Raw genomic sequence first — 17624 nt, forward strand, 5'->3', positions numbered from 1 at the left:
TCAAGGCAGAACATTTGGGTCTGATCCCTGGCCTCAGTTTTAGTCAAGATTAACACCAGCATAAATCAGATCAGAATCTCACAGATTAAACAGGCAGAAAAAGGATGTTCTTGGCTGATTTTTGTTTTGAAGACTCAGATCTCTGAGGCTGTTCTGGACAAATGAAGGAGAGAGATTCAGAGCACAACCAAAAGCCTGCTTTTCCTTCCCCTTGCCTTTGCATTACTTTCCTGAACTCCTTCCATGTAACCAGTTAGCCAAAGTGCTGGAAGGAAAAATCAGCCTGGCTTTCAGTATGCGCGCACAGGGTTCTCCTCAGTCCAGCAGGGGAATAAACCTGATGAGGCCAGGGCAGGGGACGGAAAGCCTTGGTATACCCCAGGCAAGCTGCCCAGCGCAGGCTGGGAGAGAGCTGCATTAGCAATCTGATCAGGGCACAAGGCCTGGGGCTTGGGTGACAGGATGTTTCCCAGGGCTCTGCTGAGCTCTGCAGCCTCAGAAAAGATCTAGCTCTGCCCTGCTTTCTCTGCAGACTGTGAGTGCTCCAGGGGTGTTAGTGCCCAGGGAAAAGCATTGGCCCCAGGAGCAGGGGAAAGCCTGCTCAGGCCCTGCTCTGCCTCCATCCAAAAGCACCGTCCTTCTCCTCTGCTTGAAAGTGAGTGGGGTCAGGATCTTGCTTTTTTCCACCCCAGTTCTTGAGCCTTTGCGGTCCTTTGTAAGTGACTGTAATCTAGTCTTAAACCTCTTATACTGACAAAATAGGTGTTTGCAACAGCTATGGTGCCTGCACTATCCGTCTCCTCCATGCCTTGACCAAGCAAGGGCAATGGTACTATACACAGTTCATTAGACACAGCCTAATAAATGACCTTGAAGGAGATATGGTTTGACATTAGTGCCTGGTTTGAGCTTAGGTTTGATAAGGACCTAGTGTCAGGGTGCTGAGTGCACCAGCAGGTATGAATTGCCCTGATGAGCCCCACCCAGGCCTCAGCCCACTACCCTCTGCCCGCTGGCCCCACAGCAGTATGTAAGCTCAGTCTCAAGCCCCCCACCTCTTTCCTGAGCTAACTGCTAGGAGGCAGCTGGGATGGGGCTGCCCTGCTAGAGAAGACAAGTTAAGAGCAACCACAGCAGAGGCAAAGCAGCATCCTCACCCACAAGGGATGCAGTCCTGAGTATGGTGAGCAGAGTGGTGTTAATGGGTTCTGCTGGTCCGGTAATAATCAGAATAGTGCAAGATGATGAAGCAGGTCCAAGGTCAAGCCAAGAAGGCCAGTCCATAAGTCAAGCTCAAGAAGAGTATGCTACCACAGTGTAGTTCAGGTAAGGGCTGGGAACCTGGATCTGGGCTTAAATGGAGCAGTAGGGCCCACAGGCAGAGTGTTGTGACTGGATGCTGGCTTAAATGCTGGGCACTGATGCCCTGTTTGTGCTCTCAGGGCCCTGACACCTAGGTACAGCACAGGCCTTGAGAGGGTGCCTGGCATGGGTGTGTGCTGTCCCTCACAGCCTAGGTTTTTTTTTTTGCTTCTTCTTGGCTCCTGTCTTGAATTCTATTCAATGCAGTGCGTGATACTAGAGGCCAAGATGACTTGAAATAGCGAGTGAGAGGAGTGGGGGGAAAAAAAGAACATATGCAGTGGAAGTCTTCTTGAGAAGCAGAGATGTGACTTGGAGGACCTAATGCTTCTTGGGAGCCATTGGTTATTGATTCAGCAGTCTGAGGCCAACCACACTGGCAAGGACGGAGCTCACTTCTGGAACGGCAGAGTAGCATGGGACTAAGACTAGCCAGGAACTCGAGGAGGTGTGGTGCTGTATCTGCATGGAAGTCCCCTGCAGTCTTCTAGTTACCTGACCCAGGCTGGGCCCATGTCCTCACTGCTGGTCTGCAGCAGGAGAGGCTGCAAGTCTACCTCTTGCCCCTGCAAAGACAAGGGATATGGGGGAATTGCCGGCAGCAGAGCAGTTCTCGGCAAGCTGCTCTTCCCCGCTGCCCTGTTCTGGCACAGCCTGGGTCCCCACTGAGTTACTCAGATGGTTTCCTAGAATAAGCTGCTCATTCATAACAAACATCCTTGCTCTTTGATGTGTTGGTGGTACTGTTATTGTGGTGTTTGGTTTCATGCTCATAATGAAGAAACTGGCCACAGAGCCTTACTGTAAGTAGATTAGAAAGTAGTAGTAATTATTGCCCTCTGCCATGGGAGGGTGAACTGCAGATGCTAATGGCCTCTAAGGTATTCACTGATTACTTGCTTTGGGGTGAAAGAGCAAGGGAAAGGGCCTTCACTGGCTTTGGTCTTAAATACTCCTGGATTCATTTCAAAAAAGCATTTGAGACTCTGCTTAAAAAAAAAAAAAAAAAGTAGCAGACTCTTTGGAATAAGGGGGGAAAGTTTATGGAGGCTTTTTTTTTTTGGGGGGGGGAAGACAGGACAAACGTATTCTTGGAATAGATGAAGGGGGAAGTTGGTGTGCAGATATTGATGCATCATCCAGCTTGACAGCACGCACACAACTGCAAGTGGGTGGTAAGCTGTGAGGATGGGGTGGCTCCAAACATTTTTGTTTGCTTAGTAAATTTACATGTGGGGAAGGCAAGGAGGAATAGGCTCTGGTAAGCTGCTTATCCACAGCCTTGTGTGGGATGCTAAAGGACTTCTCACGCTCTCTACTTCTATTTCTCTCTTGCCTGTTAAGGCTCTGTGCTTTTACAAGCAAGGGCTGTCTCCTTTGAGTCCAGATCTTAATGGACACTAATCCCTTCCTGGTTTTCCAAGGTGCTGGTGTAACATTGAACTTAGGCGAACAAAGTTTTTTAGGTGAGGAAGAGGGAATGAAGATTTGCAGCTGGGCCAAGTATTAGTGGTTTTCCACAGGGATGGCAAAGGGCACATCCGAGACACCCAGGCAAACCCCATGTCAAATTGTAATCCCCCGCTCCCACGCCCGGCCCTGCTGGAACCTCACAGCAGAGTGCAGAATGTTTTCTTTTAACAACATGATTTCACTTAACCTTGTACTAAAACATGGCTGAGGTATTTTAATGGAAATTTCCTTCCAGTAAAAAGACTGCAGCAGACACCTATAACAAACTGCTGGCCCAAGCCATTAGCGTTCAGCAAAATTATATGCAACTTAGGAAGTGGTTCTGCAATGGGAACCTTCAGCTATAAGGATTCAGAAAGGAGATTGCTAATATGGGCAAGCTCTTCACATGCGTAAACTGCAAAGGTAGAGGCTGTCTGACACCAGTGAAGAATTGCTTTGCCAATTGGACCTGTCCCAAAGTGTTTGAGCTGCTGCTGCTTCTTCTCCAGCTACCCTTAGTAGCTGGCAATTCTCCACCCACCACGAACCAGTTCAAGCATCCCTCGCTGAGAAGCTCACTAGCAGTGTCTGTTGCCTGTTTAGCTAGCCAGCTTTCTGCCTAGGTCAAATCTCATCAAAACAGTACTTCTCTCCTCCTGTGCTCCTTGGTTACTTCTCTGTTCTCCGCTATCATTTGCTCTTTGATTCTGCTGCGTGCTGCTGTTCTGACCCACTACCCTCATGGAACTCTTCTTCCCTTCCAGCCCCTGCTGGCGTCCTCCTCTTTCTGCATAATCTCCTCCAAATAAATAGACTGCATGAGCAGGGCCTTCTCCTTTGCAGCTTTTGTCATGGGGAACAAGCTTCCAGCGTGTTTCTGCCTTGTGACCCCTTCTCTTTCTGTACCTGAAGTGAACCATCTCTTCTCCCCTGCTTACACTTCTTAACGGTCTCTCCTCCTCTGTTCTTATTTTTAGCACAGCTATTGTCCTGTAAAGCATTTCAAGGATATAATTTGTTTGAAAGAGGCCATGAAAATTTGGAGGCAAATCTTACTTAAATGAGGTCCCATGGGCTGTAAAAGGGCTACTCGGAGACAAGAGTGATCTTGCCCTCTGGAAGCATGGTTTAAACAGTTTTTTTTATTTATTTCTGTGCTTCTCCTTGCAAGGATCTCTCTCTGAGGCCCTGATCGCGCTGCCACAATGACCTTTGTGTTTGCAGAGAGACCTTTTGAAATCAAAGGGGCCCTTCATGAGTATCTGTCCATCTGGAAGTGATTGCAGAATTGGGTGGGGTGGAGGGCAGATTTGGAGCTTTTTGCCTGGAAACTGCAGATTCTGAAGTGACATAGGTCTACGTTCCTGATTTTATTTCTTTTAAGGGTGGGGGCAAAAAATAAAGTGGCCCACCCTATATCCTTGGGGGCAGAAATACACCCTGTGTGCATCAGCACAGCCCTATGATGGTCTCCTGTACACAGTGACAGCTTGAGCCATCGTGCAGATGTTTGGTTCACAACAACTGCATGTTTGGGGAACGGAGTCATGTATCTCGTGGAGCGAGGAGAGCTGGGGTTTGTTGTTGATGCTCCTTTCTCCTTCCGAACTGCAGCTTGTAAATAGTTACTTCAAGCAGGGGGGAGATGACAAGCGCAGGAGAGGGCAGCTCCTGCTGGAGAAGGGGTCCCCCCAGCCTGTCCCCCTCCTGCCGAACGCCGCCGAGAGGGCAGCAGGGCATGTTTGCAGGCGACGCCACTTCGGGCAGAGCTTTGCTTTCGGTCCCTTTACCGCAGCTGCGATTCGAGATTTTTTTTTTAATTATTTATTTTTTCCTCCCCTCCCGCCGCTGCGCGCTCGCCCCGACCCTGGCAAGGCGGGCAGGCGCGCTGTCTCTTTAAGGCAGGTCCCTGGATTTGGGGAAGGAAGTGACGGGCGGGGGAGGGAGGGAGGGATTTGGGGGGGGTGGGGGGGAAAGGACGAGGAGCGAGCCGGGGTTGAATGAACGGGGGCGGCGAGCGGGCAGCCGGGCTGCGCGGCGGCGGCGGCGCCCCGGCGGGCCGGGGGCAGCGCGGAGCCGGCCGTGCGCGCAAGCGGGGCGATGCGCGGCCCGCGGCGCCGGCTGCCGGCGCTGCCCGCGCTGCTGTGGCTGGCGTTGGCACCGCTGCCCGGCCCCGCGGTGCGGGCCGAGCTGCGGGTGCGGGTGCGGCTGCCCGGCGGGCAGGTGGCGGAGGAGAGCCTGCACGCCGACAGCGGCGCCGACTGCATCAGCTTGGAGCTGCGCAAGGCCGACGGCGCCCTCGTCACCCTCACCGCCGACTTCAGACAGGTAGGGCCCGCCCCCGGGGGTCCCCTTTTCCCGGCTCGCCGCCCGACCCGCGCCCCGAGGTGAGGTGCCCGCCGCGGTTCCCCACGCCCGCGGGAGCTGTGCCCTGGGAGCCCGTGCCCTCGCTGGCTCCCCGGCCCGGAGGAGCGCGGTGGCGGCGTAAGCCGCGGCGTGTTCGGCTGCTCCGGTCTGCCGCTCCCCGCCGAGCTGGAGGAGGACAGAGTCTCCAGCCTGGGAGTTTTGGCCTTCCGTGCCTCGCAGGACATCGGCTGGGTCTAGAGAGCGGCTCAGGGCAGGACGCTGGAGTCAGCTTTTCATGGGGCCAAGGGTGGTGGCATGCATGCGTGAGGTGCCTCTGGATCTGGGACCAGCTTGGAGCTTGAGGAAAACCTTGGTGGAGTGTCCAGAAGCCAGAACCATTTCTGAGGAATGGGGGGGGGGGGAGGTTGGTGTATGTGGAGGAGAAGTCAGCCTTGAGCATCGCTGGGGTCTTTGTTCGCCGTCTGCGTGCATGCAGCTCCACGCTGCTGGAGCAGGCTGTTCCTGCTGGTGTTACACCTGTAACGTGGGCTGCCTCCGTGGTGAAACTGGGTGGTAAAGGTCCTGGCGGGATGGGCTACAAAGCCTGCCCCAAGCCCAGCCGACCCTCGCGGACCCGGCTGTGTTTCTCGAGTTTGGAGATGGCATAGCTCCGAGTAGAGGGTGCAGCAACGACTGGGCACAGCGCAGGGCAACGAATGTTGCCAGGGTGGGAGAGTCTCGGTGCGCAGGGCAGAGCTCAAGGTCCTGACTCCTGGATAAGGGTGTTTGTTCTCTGTCTCAAGGGCATCTGTATTTCTGACGCAAGTGGGATAGAGTTAGTTCCTTGGATGGACTTCTGCTGCCTTTGGGAGCACATGTGCATAGAGTTCCTGGTGTGGGAAGTGTTTGATTGGCAGCTCTCTTTGGGACTGGCAACAGCTCCCCTGTAAGGGGACCCTTTCTTTGTCCCTCTCCCAGGCCTGGCGGGCAAGAGGTGGCCTCTCTGCAGGGGAGCGATGTTTTTCAGAGTTAAGCCTGAGATCCACGCTCCTCAGCAGGAGATAGGAGCTTCTGGGCCAGTATGGCGCTCTTCAGAGCGTGCCAAGTTGAGCCGGATGCAGCGCACAGGGAAGAGCTGCTCTCTGTGGCGTGGGGGTGGCAGGGCAATTGTTATCTTGTTCCAACCCTCTGTTTAGACTGTTTACTCAGGTGGACTTTGGTTTGCTGCAAGAGGAAGCTCAAACCCACAGGTAGGATGATATTGTGTCCCAACCTGTTGTGAACCTTGGAGCCTTCCTCCAGGGGTGATTTTGATGCCTCTTCCCCCCTTCTGGTACGCTCTTTGGGCCCAGTGTCCTTGCAGCCTCTCGGATGGCTCTCCTCCAGTTAGAGCCTTGAAGGGTTCAGGTTCAAGCCCACCCTTTCCTAGGATGCTAGCAGAAGCTGTGTTTTGGAAGCTATGATGTGCTCCATGTACTCCAGCACACATGCAGGGAAATGATTCCATAATTCCTGTAAAAAGACAAATTCCAAGAAGACAGGAAACACCAGGAAAGTTGGGGGGAAGGGAAGGGAGGAAGGGTTCTTAAGCCTGCAGATTGCTAAACTGCATACCATGGCACGTTCCTGACCACAGGAAACTCGAGCACTTTACAGATCCTCTAGGTAGACCCTTGGGGAGCCTGGGATATAACTTGTGGACTTCTGTTATCCTGAGCTGTTGATCCTTCTGACATTTTTTTACTTGCTTCAGCCCTTCCAGGGGCTTGCCCTCAAATCTTGTCCACAAACCCAGTGGAGTGTGTGAGCTCTTCTCCGATTCCTATCCTCTTGTAATTGAGCTGCTTCTGGGGACAGGTTTCTCTGAAGATGTCACTCACTTCTGTATGTTAAACCCTTAGCTCCATGCATCCCCTCATAGCCTGCTGGAAATGCGTGGGGAGACAGTCCTTGGAAGGCTTTGCAAGGAGTCATTCTCAGCCTTCAGTTTGCTAACTGAAGTTGGGCTGCTGGCTCTCTTGGTTTCATGTCTTTGCTGGAATACTGCTCAAGGAAGAAAAACAGAGGAACATAAAGGACTGAGGAGATGAATTTGTGGTACAGTGAGTAATGATGTGAGCAGGCAGCTGCCTGGCCAGGGTTCCCCTTCTGACCTGTTCTCCTGGCTGCGTGCAGGCATTTCCCTGTTCTGCTCTGGTGCTCATCTCTCTAACATTACACAACCTCTTCTCTCCAGAGGGAGGTCTCGAGGCTCTTGGCCTTTGGAAAAGCAGCTGGGGTTGTTGATCTGGGTTTCCCAAGCTAGACTGTGTGGTCATGCTGTGGCCAGGATACTGGGTTCTCGCACAAATGGTTTTTCCACTTCTCTGGCTTAAAGTGCAGGGAGTTAGTCCAAAGGCATTTTTTTTCCTCCCTTTCTTCAAGGGGCTAGTGCTAGACCATGGGCTGGAGAGGAAAGGAGATCCAGGAGTAATGAGACTGTGGTTCAGTTCTCTGCTCTGCACCTGAGCAGTACTTGAGGCTTTGCACAAAGGTACGATTTTCGTTTCTCTTCCATCCCTGCCTTCTCCCCACCACCACCAGCCTGAGCTGAACCTGAAGGAGTTTTAGAAGTCCAATTGGTGTTCCCTGTGTGATCGCTGTTTGCACTCCACTTGCCGTAGAGATGACTATCAGATCCCTCTCAGTCCCTGGAGGCTGTGCGAGGTAGGCGTGCTAGGTCCAAGGAATGCCCCTTCCTAGGGCAGAAGCTGGCACGAGCAGCTTTTTGGAGCGGCCCCTGGGATGGCTGTGTTGCTTGTAGGAGAAGAGGCCTAGCAAGGCAGGGACTGCAATATAACTAAAATGGAGCAGCCCTCCACCTTCTGGGAGCCTGTGCCCTACGGTGAAGGGAAGACGGACGGATTGCTGCAGCAGCCCAGGCTCCGTGGGGCAGGAGCATCCTTGGAGCACACCAGGATTTTTCTTGTTCCCTAGTGCAGCCCACTAGTGGTCAGTGGGGCTCCAAACTGGGACGTGATGTTTTCTGGGCTCTGCAATAGTGAAGACCATTCCTTTTGTTGCAGCTTTAAAGAATGTGATGACAACGTTCCTGTCCCTGTGTAATATTGTCAGGCACTAAGTATTACAGAAAGGGGTGGGGAGGGAGAACAGCCATAAATGTTGCGTCTAACTTGAGTAGCGCAGTCTCCTCAGTTGTTAAACAGCAGCTTGAAAACAAAGTGGATGGTTTTAGTCCAAGGTCAGTACAAAGATGTGGGGAAGTTTCTTTTTCCCTTTTGATTACTGGAAAAGTTATGCTGGAAACACAGGGGAGAAGGTACAGCTACTGGTCTTTTAACGCTTGCATTGCCAGTCCTTTCAGCTTTCCTTGCTAATAAGGCTGAAGTTACTTGATACTCTGGGTTAGTGCTGTGAGGCGTTATGGCAGGGTCGATCCTGTTAGGTGCTAAATGAGCAGGGAATATAGGAGAGCATCTGTCCAAAGATGTTACCTGTGAAATTCTGAAAGCAGCCTTTTCTCCCCTGTAGAGTTGCTAGAAGTAGAAATGGAGGGTTATTCTGCACCCTCCTATAGTAATTGGACTTCTAATCAAGGCAATAAGTTATAATCTGAAGAGGTTCTCCCAAGTCTGCTGCTGTGCTTTACTCTTTCCTCTGAAATATCTGGTGCCAGCTGTTCATAGGAATAAGATGTCAGGAGGGACCTGGCACCTCCTAATTCCTCTGCTTTCCTAGGAAAGTGTGTTGAATGTGTTCAGGAGCCAGGTGTAGCAGTGAGGTGCCCTGTGCCCATCAGCCACCTGTGGGACTGGATGGTCCGTAGCGAGAGCCCTTGGAAGCTGTGTGGGTGGGATGACTTGCTCCTAACACTGCTTTTCTGCAAGATGGGGCCCAGCAGCCCATGCTCTGCCACAGCGAGGCTCACGGGTTGGGGTGGTCCTTTCTCTCTACTGTGAATGCAAGATTGTGGGGACATCTGTGCAAGCAGCCTCCTTGGGAAGCAGATTTTCAGGCAAACAGAGTTTCAGGCAGTGCTGTAGCATGGCATGCTTCTCAAAGACTTGCTAGTGGTGCTAAAAGGCTCTCTTCTGGAACAGATGACACCAATTCCCCAGGAGTTACTGTGAGATAATAGGAGTCTTTTTAACTCTCTCCCTAGGAGGGATTGAACAATTTGGGAGAGAGAAGCAAGCATGCTGGGAATGGTGAGTGAAGTGCTCCACAGGTCTCCTTGGAGGCGTTAAACATTAGAAAATTTAATGCTGCGGTATTCAGGCATGCATTTTCTAGGGATTTGGCTTTATTTGGGAGGACAGGAGGGATGGGGTGAATTCATTAAAATATCATGGTGTTTGTTACCCTGTGTTGGAGTAAGGTAGCTAAAAATGCTGTCTTTTAACTGAACTGATCACTCAAGTGTTGGTAAATGGCAGTTGTACCATATGCAAAGGTAGTGTAGTGCTAGTGCTGTGGCCTGCTGAGCTGCCTGTGGGACTGGAGGGCAGAAGGACCTTGCCAGCCAGAGCTGCCCTTTGCTTGCTCGGTGGCCTTAGGCAATTCACTTAGGTAGGATCCGGTTTCAAACATGGCCTCGGATAAGTTACTTTTTGGCATCCCTGTTTGTAGGTGCTGAGCTTGAGGATGTTTAACTAGAGGATGGTCTTCAAGGCACCTGAGCATTGTGGAGATTTCTGGCTGCTCATACTCATAAGAATCACAGCCAAAATTCATTGCTTCTGAAAATGTGGACTTTCTCTCCCAAACCACCCTTAACTCACCTTTACAGGTACTCGCGTACGGGGGTGGTGGTGACGAGGTGCTTTGAAGACTGAGGGCTCTGTATAAGCACAAAGTGCAAGTGCCTTTATCCCGAAGCGCTGCTGGCAGTGCTCCAGCCCTCTGCTGCGAGGGTGTCCAGACGCACGCGGCCCCCTTGGAGCGCTCCTGCCTGGTGGCTGGGAAGGACTGGCCGGCTTGTACCGCTCTGGCCAAACCACGTCCAAGGGCCTCTCAGCGTGTCTGAGACACTTCCGTTTCCAACTCAGCAGCCTGTGAGGCTGGGGGGTTCTCCTGGCTCCTTGGTACGGCTGGGGAACTGGGGCGAGTGGAGGCTAAGAGGCTGTGCACCAAAGTGTTCTTGGTTTAGCTCTTTCCAGCAGGAGAGACATTAAAAAACATAATCCCCTCTTAGACAGTAACTCAGCCGGCTGGACCCCCAGCGTGGATGCAATCATTCACGCTCCGTGGAGTATGTTGTACGAGCAAAACAACTTCCTGGCTGACTGTAGCCGTTCCCCCAGGGGGATTCAGGTGGGCCAGGGTGGCAGCAAAGGCTGGTGACAGCGTGAGGAAGCGGGCCCAGGAGTGCCAGAGCAACACAGTGACCCAAACAGCTGCCTCTCTATGCACGTACCCCCCTACTCTGAGCAGGCAGGCGACAGCAAAGATGAAAGTGGGTCCCACAGCAGCAGAGATGTTCTTGGGGAGAGGAATTTTGGCAGGAAAGCTGAATGAGTTGTGGGGAGGAAGGCAATGAAATAATTTATTTCCCTGGGAACTGTTTTGCTTCACACAATGTGAAGTTGAGAGGCTGGGCTTGGAGCTAGACCACACAGGCTTAGTCTCCACTGGATAAAGCCTAAGAATGGAGGCTGAATTGTTCTTGCACCCCAGATGGCACTCCCTGGAGGAGCTGGCTGAGGACAACACAAAGATGGAGGAAGCAGAATGACTTCTCTGCTCCTCAGTGCAGGCTAGTTCTTTCCTGGAAGTCCCTGTGGTAGGTCAGGGCAGCCTGGGCTGGTGGGAGCTCTGGGCCCTGAGTTCCTTTCTCTCTTCAGGAAAGAAGAGCTGCTCTCTCCAGGCTCTGAAAGCCAAGGCTGTGGTTACCTCCGATGCAACGGTTAGAGCGTGGCTGCAGAACTGGTTGTTCCCTGTTACACCAAGCATCATGTCGTCCAAACCTAAACAATAGCTGTAACTGTACCAGCCGCACAAGCGCAGGTCGGGGCCAAGGATTCTCAACGCCCCCGTGATGAGTTCATCCGGAGAGTCCCCGCGCTGCAAAGGCAACGTTCTGTTGGGACTTGTTCCCTGCTGGGAAATTGTGCAGAAACTCAGAATTAAAGGTGCCTTTTGTTGCCTTGGCCAGGTACCCTCCTTGGTGCTGATTCATCCTGCTCCTTCTGGTAGGAAAGAGGTGAGGTGGCTGGGGACGGAAAGGCTCTCTGAGTAGGAGAAAGTTGCGTGGCTCTTTCTGGGCAAGAAGCGTGACAGATTGCCGGTGGGTCAAGCTTAGGTTCCTGTCCCATCTGCAGTTGCATAGCCAGGGCAGGGGGAGCAGGGAAGGTGGGGAAGGACTGGGCAAGGCATGGAGAAAGAAGGATGAAGAAGAGTATGTGCCATAGGAGGCAGTTCCTTGAACAAAACAACTGAAAGCTGTTCACTGGCTCAGTGACTGCACCGGTGCTGTCTTTCCCCGAGCACATCCCTCTGTATCAATAAACGTGCCGGCAATCCCTGACTCCAGGGTGGGCACGTGAGGGTGCCTGACGCCTGGAGTTCAGGCAGCACCAAAGCCCTCTGCACACCAGGCAGAGCTGCTTCCTTTAGCTGCTGTGGAGTGGGACTTGAATCCCAGCATAGCTGCAGCCTAGTGGCCCCCCTGTGCAGGGATGCAGGCCGAGGCGCTGGGCCAGTGCAGCACTGCAGGCTAACAGGCTGTACAGGGAGGTGATGGGGTGGGCAACAGGGGCTAAGGTTGACTCTGCAGATGTGCTGACACTCGTGCTTTTAAGATGTGTTGCATGGGCATCATCTCCTTTGCCCAGAGTCTCTGGCTTTGTGGCGCCCCCCAAAATGATGGCAGCAAGGGACTGGCCTTGGCCAGCAAGTTCACCTCAACCCAAGCAGCTCATGCCTGGCCGTTGTGTTTCCAGGGAGTTATTTGAACAAAGCTGCTGTAGAGGAACGTGGGCCAGGAGTACTGGGGCAGGGAGGGGAGGAGAAGAAAAGAAGCCTCGTTGTGGGTCGCGAGCCCAGCATCTCTCCGTGGTTGCAGGCTTTGAGGATGGCGGCTCAGGGCAGACATCGGCAGGGCTTGTGCAGCGTCGGCAGGGCTGGTGGAGCTATCGGCTTTAAGATAAAGATCTGGCTTTGTTTAATGTAGCAGTGGAGGCAGCCAGGCGCAGAGGCTTTCTGGTTCAGCTCAGGGGCCTGTGGCAGGGAGGTGGGGAGAGGAGGGCTGCCTGGGTGTTTGTCTGATTGCGAGACCTCCGTCAGGGTGGGTGGGGGAAAGACCTGTGGGAGATCAGCCACTGGCAAAGGCAGACCTGGGGATGGAGGGCTGGAATGGGTTGTGCAGTGGGACGTACTGCTCCCCCTCCAGCCCCTGTGACTCAGTGTGGAACTTAACTACCAGATTCCCCCCGCTTGCTCTCTCTCCATCTGTACCTCCCCTGCTGCAAGATCACTCTTCATCTTTCTCTTCCTCCCTCCATTCCCTATCAATGAACTCTTCAAGTGAAGATGTTTGCAGGCATCTTTACCAGAGGTTGCGCGGACTCTGCCTATAAATCAGCAAGCCCACAGAGGTGGATGGGTAAATATTTAGATTAGCTGAGCAGCAGCCCTGGGTCCCTTGCTGGTGAGATGGGAGCAAGGTAATACAGTAAGGTGCTCCAAGGAAAACAGAGCAGTGGCTGGTGACCCTGTGCCATCCCTGTGTTTGCTCCTGGGGACTGCCTTGGGTTGGAGGGGAGAAGCAGATGCAAGTTTCAATGGTCCCAAGAGCTGTTCTTTTGCTCCACTGGTGCATTGTCAAGACACCAAATTTGGTCCCTCCTCTCTTATGTGGTTGGAACTCAGAAACACTTATAGCATTTCTCTCTCGATTCATCACTGAAAAGAGCCCCTGGACTGAGGGGCCCTTTGAACACAACGTAAGAGCCTTCTTGAGACCTGAGCCCGCTTGGAAGGAGCGTCTCCCTCCCCAGACCCTGCAGTGCTGCCTGGGGCAGCTGGGCTCCAAGCGCCAGAGCCAGACTGAGGGACCTGCACGTGTGTGGGATCGATTGGGGGCTTTGTACCATTCACTAGGGGCAGGGAGAAAGCTGCGACTCTCTCATGTGCACCAGCCATGAGAAGGGATCAGAGCTGGGAATCTCAAGTTTAATTTCTGATTGATTAGAAGGATTGAACAGTTGCTCAGCACGTTCTTGTTTTACAAAAGTTGCCTTCAACCTGGGAAGGACTACACTGTTTTTAATCTCCTGCATGAGTTCTTTTCAGTCCTCGTGCAAAACATGGCTGTGCCTGTTTGCTTTTCTTCTTGCTAGACTGAACTCTGTGTAAAGCAAACGCAAATTAAATCTACAGTTGGAAGATATGCCAGTGTTGTCCACTGATTTTGGTCTACTCCCCCTTGGCCCTTGCTCATAGGGGGAGCTCAAAGCAGAATAGCTCAACTAGAGGGCAGCTGGACTAAATGTAGGTGTGAATGTGGATTGTTCCAGTGGTGCTGATGTCTGGGAGGGAATTCTCCTCATTACAGCTGTAAAAAAATAATAACGCAGTAGTCATTTCACTAGCATTTTTGGTTAACTATGATTGGTTTTCAGGCTGGATTTGGACATGTGCTAGAATCTGTCAGTAGCTATATATATAAAGATGCCAAAAGTATTGACCAGGGCAGAAAAAAAGGTCAGCTGCAGCTGATCATAATGGGTTCCTTCTGGCTTTAACAATTTATGGCTTTCATTTCTGTTCCACATGCTGTTGGGTCCAGAAATGAGTAATTTGCTCGTCAGAATACCAGTTGCTTGGAAGCAAGTGAGAGAAGGCAGCAGAGGAAAGTTGGGATTGCTGGCCTGAAGTAACGCGTGGAGATAATGGCTATGTGACATTTGCCTAACAAAAATAGGTGCAGGTTTTGACTGTGCTCAATCCCAGCTTGTTAATAGCTCACTGGTGAGTTGAGGACTTTTGCTGTAATAAAGACTGGTGATATTTTTAGTTGATGGCGGATGGAAGCTGTGACCAGCTGCCCTCACAGGGCTTCAGTTACAACTCAAAGATAGCAACCTGGAGGAAAAAAGGGGCCTCGTGTGGTATGTGACGTGGATTCGGATATGGTTTCAGAAGTTTTGGTCCCTCTATCCAGCTATTCCTAGGAGGAACAGTCATCCAGTTCTAGCAGTCCTGGCACTGTGATACAGTGGGATTTTTGGACTGCATATGTTTCCTCCTTTCACCCATTCCACCCTCATCCTCCTGCCTGTGCTTATGCTTTCTCCAGCCCTCTCCTCTGTGCTCTGGTCGCATTGGCCCCTAGCAAGACGGGCCATGTTACAGCAACAGGAAGAGCAATAACCCTCTTATTAACCCTGATAATAACCCGGTCCCTGTGGGATAGGGGGAAATAAAACATGTTGAAGCAGCAGCCAATGCATGCATATTTCTTTACACGGTTGCAAGCGAAACACTAAAAGGCAGTTTCCCCTAGGGAAAATCCATCTGGATTTGGGCTTTAAATTTCTCCTTCCCTTGCAAACCACTGCAACCTGGCCAAGTGAAACCCTGCGTGTTGCACTTGCCACTGCTTGATGAGGGGGTCAAAGGCTTTTCTCCTGGAGGGGCATGCAGCCGCAACAGGACGTGTGCTGATTGGAGGGCTACTGCCTCTGAGCAAAGTCTGGACATATAGCAGCCTTCCCTGCTTTGATAGGAGAACCCCAAGCAGTCGATTTGGTGGAGAGCATCTCCTCATGGAAGAGGACAAGACTCCTCAGACTTGCATCTCCTTATTAAAGGACCGACAACCACCAGCTGTTGTTTGTGAGAGCCCTGGATGTGGAATGTGTCCTGGCAGCTCTCTGTCCCTGACGCTGTGGGATTGCGAAAAGCTTTGCTCCTTCACAGACACCAGTAATTACGCTGCAGGGTTGGGTGGGATTGAACCTGGGACTACACCCCTTTGTTTGGGTAGCAGAAGTATGAGACCTTTAACTTTGTTCTTTTGGATGGAGCTGCTCTCCATGACCCTGAAGTCTGTTCCCCTCATTGATGCCAAAGGTTTGGGACTTTCACACCATGTCTTGTTTCTGTTACAGGAGGTGAAGATATTCCGTGCCTTAATCTTAGGGGAGCTGGAGAGGGGCCAGAGCCAATTCCAGGCGCTCTGCTTCATCACACGGCTTCACCGTAACGAGATCATCCCCAGTGAGTCTATGGCAAAGCTGCGGCAGGTAAGAGGCGGCCCTACAGCGGGCTTCAGTGCAAGCTCCGTCCTCCAGTCCCTCCGTGGTTTCCTAGAGGTAGTGCTGTCCTGTCTGTATACCCTTCCCAGACAGCTGCTCGATGGCTCAGCTGTACACTGGACCAGCCTTTGATCACCCCTACTGCTTAAAGGATTCAGTATTAAGCTAATTTCATTAATAATATTAATCACGATCCGCTAATAAAGTAGATAGAGGCATGATTTAGTTCAGCCTAGACTGTGTTAAAGGGGAAGTGGATGGCTGCAGCAATCGCCATAAAAACCCCTGCTGCAGATTACCTAATGAAACGAGTACTAATTTGGCACCAGCTACCAGGACAAAGCACTGGTAAATGATCACAGGCAAATCCGTTATCAGTTAAGCATCCGCAAGAAGTTGTTTAAGCGCATTCTGTCCGAATACGGTGCAGGTGCATTTGCCCAAGAACATTCATTTGCGCACCTTCTTGCGTTGGCATGAAATCATGATACTCTATATGGGATAATTTGTTGCAACCAGGATTCAATTTTTTGTGATTTTTCTTTTGTCCTCTCGAGAAAAATCCCAGGACAGTGCGGCAGGCTGAGGAGGTGCGGGGCCTGGAACATCTCAGCATGGATGTAGCTGTCAACTTCAGCAAAGGTGCCCAGCTGAGCTCTCACATCCACAATGTCTGTGCAGAGGCCAAAGAAGCAATCTACACCCGAGAGGAAGATGTCAAATTTTGGCTGGAGAAAGGTAAGAGCTTCCTTTGGTTTGGTGGGAACTGCCCCTGTCATCAGGTTGGCAGAGTGCTGTGATGTCTCCTGCCAGACTACTGGTGATCAGCACAATCCCTTCAGCCTCTTGTTCGCTGCCTGCAGTACGGTGGTGGAAAATGCAGGTGTGGAAAATGCACGTGTGCAAACTGCACATCACCCTGTGCTAGGGTTTATTCTTTGGCCTGTCTGACATCTTCCATGTTGCTCTCCTAGGAAACCCAATTAGGGCAAGTACTTTCAAGGCAATCCTTCACCTGGCTTATCACCCCCAAAGAAAGATGTTCTTTACCTGCTCTCTCTATCTTTTGGCTCATTCTTCCCACAGGGCCCGTCTTCTCCAATGGCTCCTATGCAGAGTTAAGTCTGTCCACACAAACCCTGCATCTGAGCTCCCTCTAGCCTCATTCTCCGCGACAGTTCTGGAGACTGTGTAGCGAGAGCAGCGCTTGCCTTGGCAGCTGTCTCCCTTGGCCTTGTCTTTCAGCAGCAGCGCCCTGAGCAACGTCTCTGTGTTTCTTCCCGCAGGGGTGGATGGCTCCATGTTTGAGGTCCTGCCCCAGACGTCAGACCTCCCCGACCTGCAGCGTTGCAAGCTGTGCGCGGACCGCTGGAAACCCTGTATTTGCAGCTACTCGCTGAACATCGAGTGGTACCCGTGCATGCTGAAGTACTGCAAGACTCGGGATGCTGGGGGCAAGGTTTCTTCTTACAAGTGTGGCATCCGCAGCTGCCAGAAGGGCTACACCTTCGATTTTTATGTGCCGCAGAAGCAGCTATGTCTGTGGGACGAGGAGACCTAGCAGCGCCAGGCCAGGCTTTTTCAAGGGGCAGCTCGCCTGCCTCCTGCCCCCCTTTTTATGATGCTAAGGGCGTCCTGGAGTCTGCCGCTTCCAAGGAAGGAATACGGTCCACAGAGGTGCCTTGTGCTAGGAGAGCTTTGTGTGTGCCTTTCCTTCTGGCCCCTTGCACCCTCTCCCCACCTAACACTGCCTCATACTGTGATAAGCAAGCTCAGCTACCTGCACGTTAATGCTCTCCTGCCAGCTGCCAAGAGGTGCCGCTTCCTAAAAGAAGCGGGAGACGTGTGTTTCTGGGGTGAAGGCCTGGGTGGGGTGTGTTTTGCCCTGCTCTAGATTTAGCAGATGTGAAGGGAGGCAGCTCTAATTAACAGGCATCAGCCTTGAGCATCCTTATGGGTGGTCGGGGCAGGGAGAGAAGTGGTTTGACAATCTGAGCTGTCAAACATCTCTGCTACTGAAGAAGCCCCTTCACTGATTTTTGCCACCTTATGGTGACACAACAGCGTTTCCCAATGGGAAAACAGCTAATTTATGGGACCACATACTCAAACAATGTAGGTACGAAACCTCCCCAAAGCAAGAGCCTGCTCGTAGCTTTTTCTAGTGTCTGACTGGCTGTTATATCCTTCCTGTGGCTAGAA

At 52.1% G+C, this 17624-nt stretch overlaps 1 protein-coding gene across 3 annotated transcripts; it reads left to right on the forward strand.

Moving 5' to 3' along the window:
* The first annotated feature begins 4890 nt into the window (after positions 1-4890).
* Positions 4891-17624, forward strand: OAF (out at first homolog). 3 transcript variants are annotated; one of them, XM_009674037.2, is made up of 5 exons: positions 5606-9952; positions 11007-11365; positions 15276-15410; positions 15980-16160; positions 16709-17624. In XM_009674037.2, exons 2-5 carry the CDS (start codon positions 11201-11203, stop codon positions 16981-16983), a joined length of 756 nt encoding a protein of 251 aa, XP_009672332.1. In that variant the 5' UTR covers positions 5606-9952; positions 11007-11200; the 3' UTR covers positions 16984-17624. The 3 variants fall into 3 exon arrangements, with proteins under 3 accessions (XP_068772927.1, XP_009672332.1, XP_009672331.1); XM_068916826.1 differs by lacking the exons at positions 5606-9952; positions 11007-11365 and adding an exon at positions 4891-5145; XM_009674036.2 differs by having other exon boundaries at positions 5606-11365.

This window comes from Struthio camelus, chromosome 22, assembly GCF_040807025.1.
Source record: "Struthio camelus isolate bStrCam1 chromosome 22, bStrCam1.hap1, whole genome shotgun sequence".
Taxonomy (NCBI): Eukaryota; Metazoa; Chordata; class Aves; order Struthioniformes; family Struthionidae; genus Struthio; species Struthio camelus.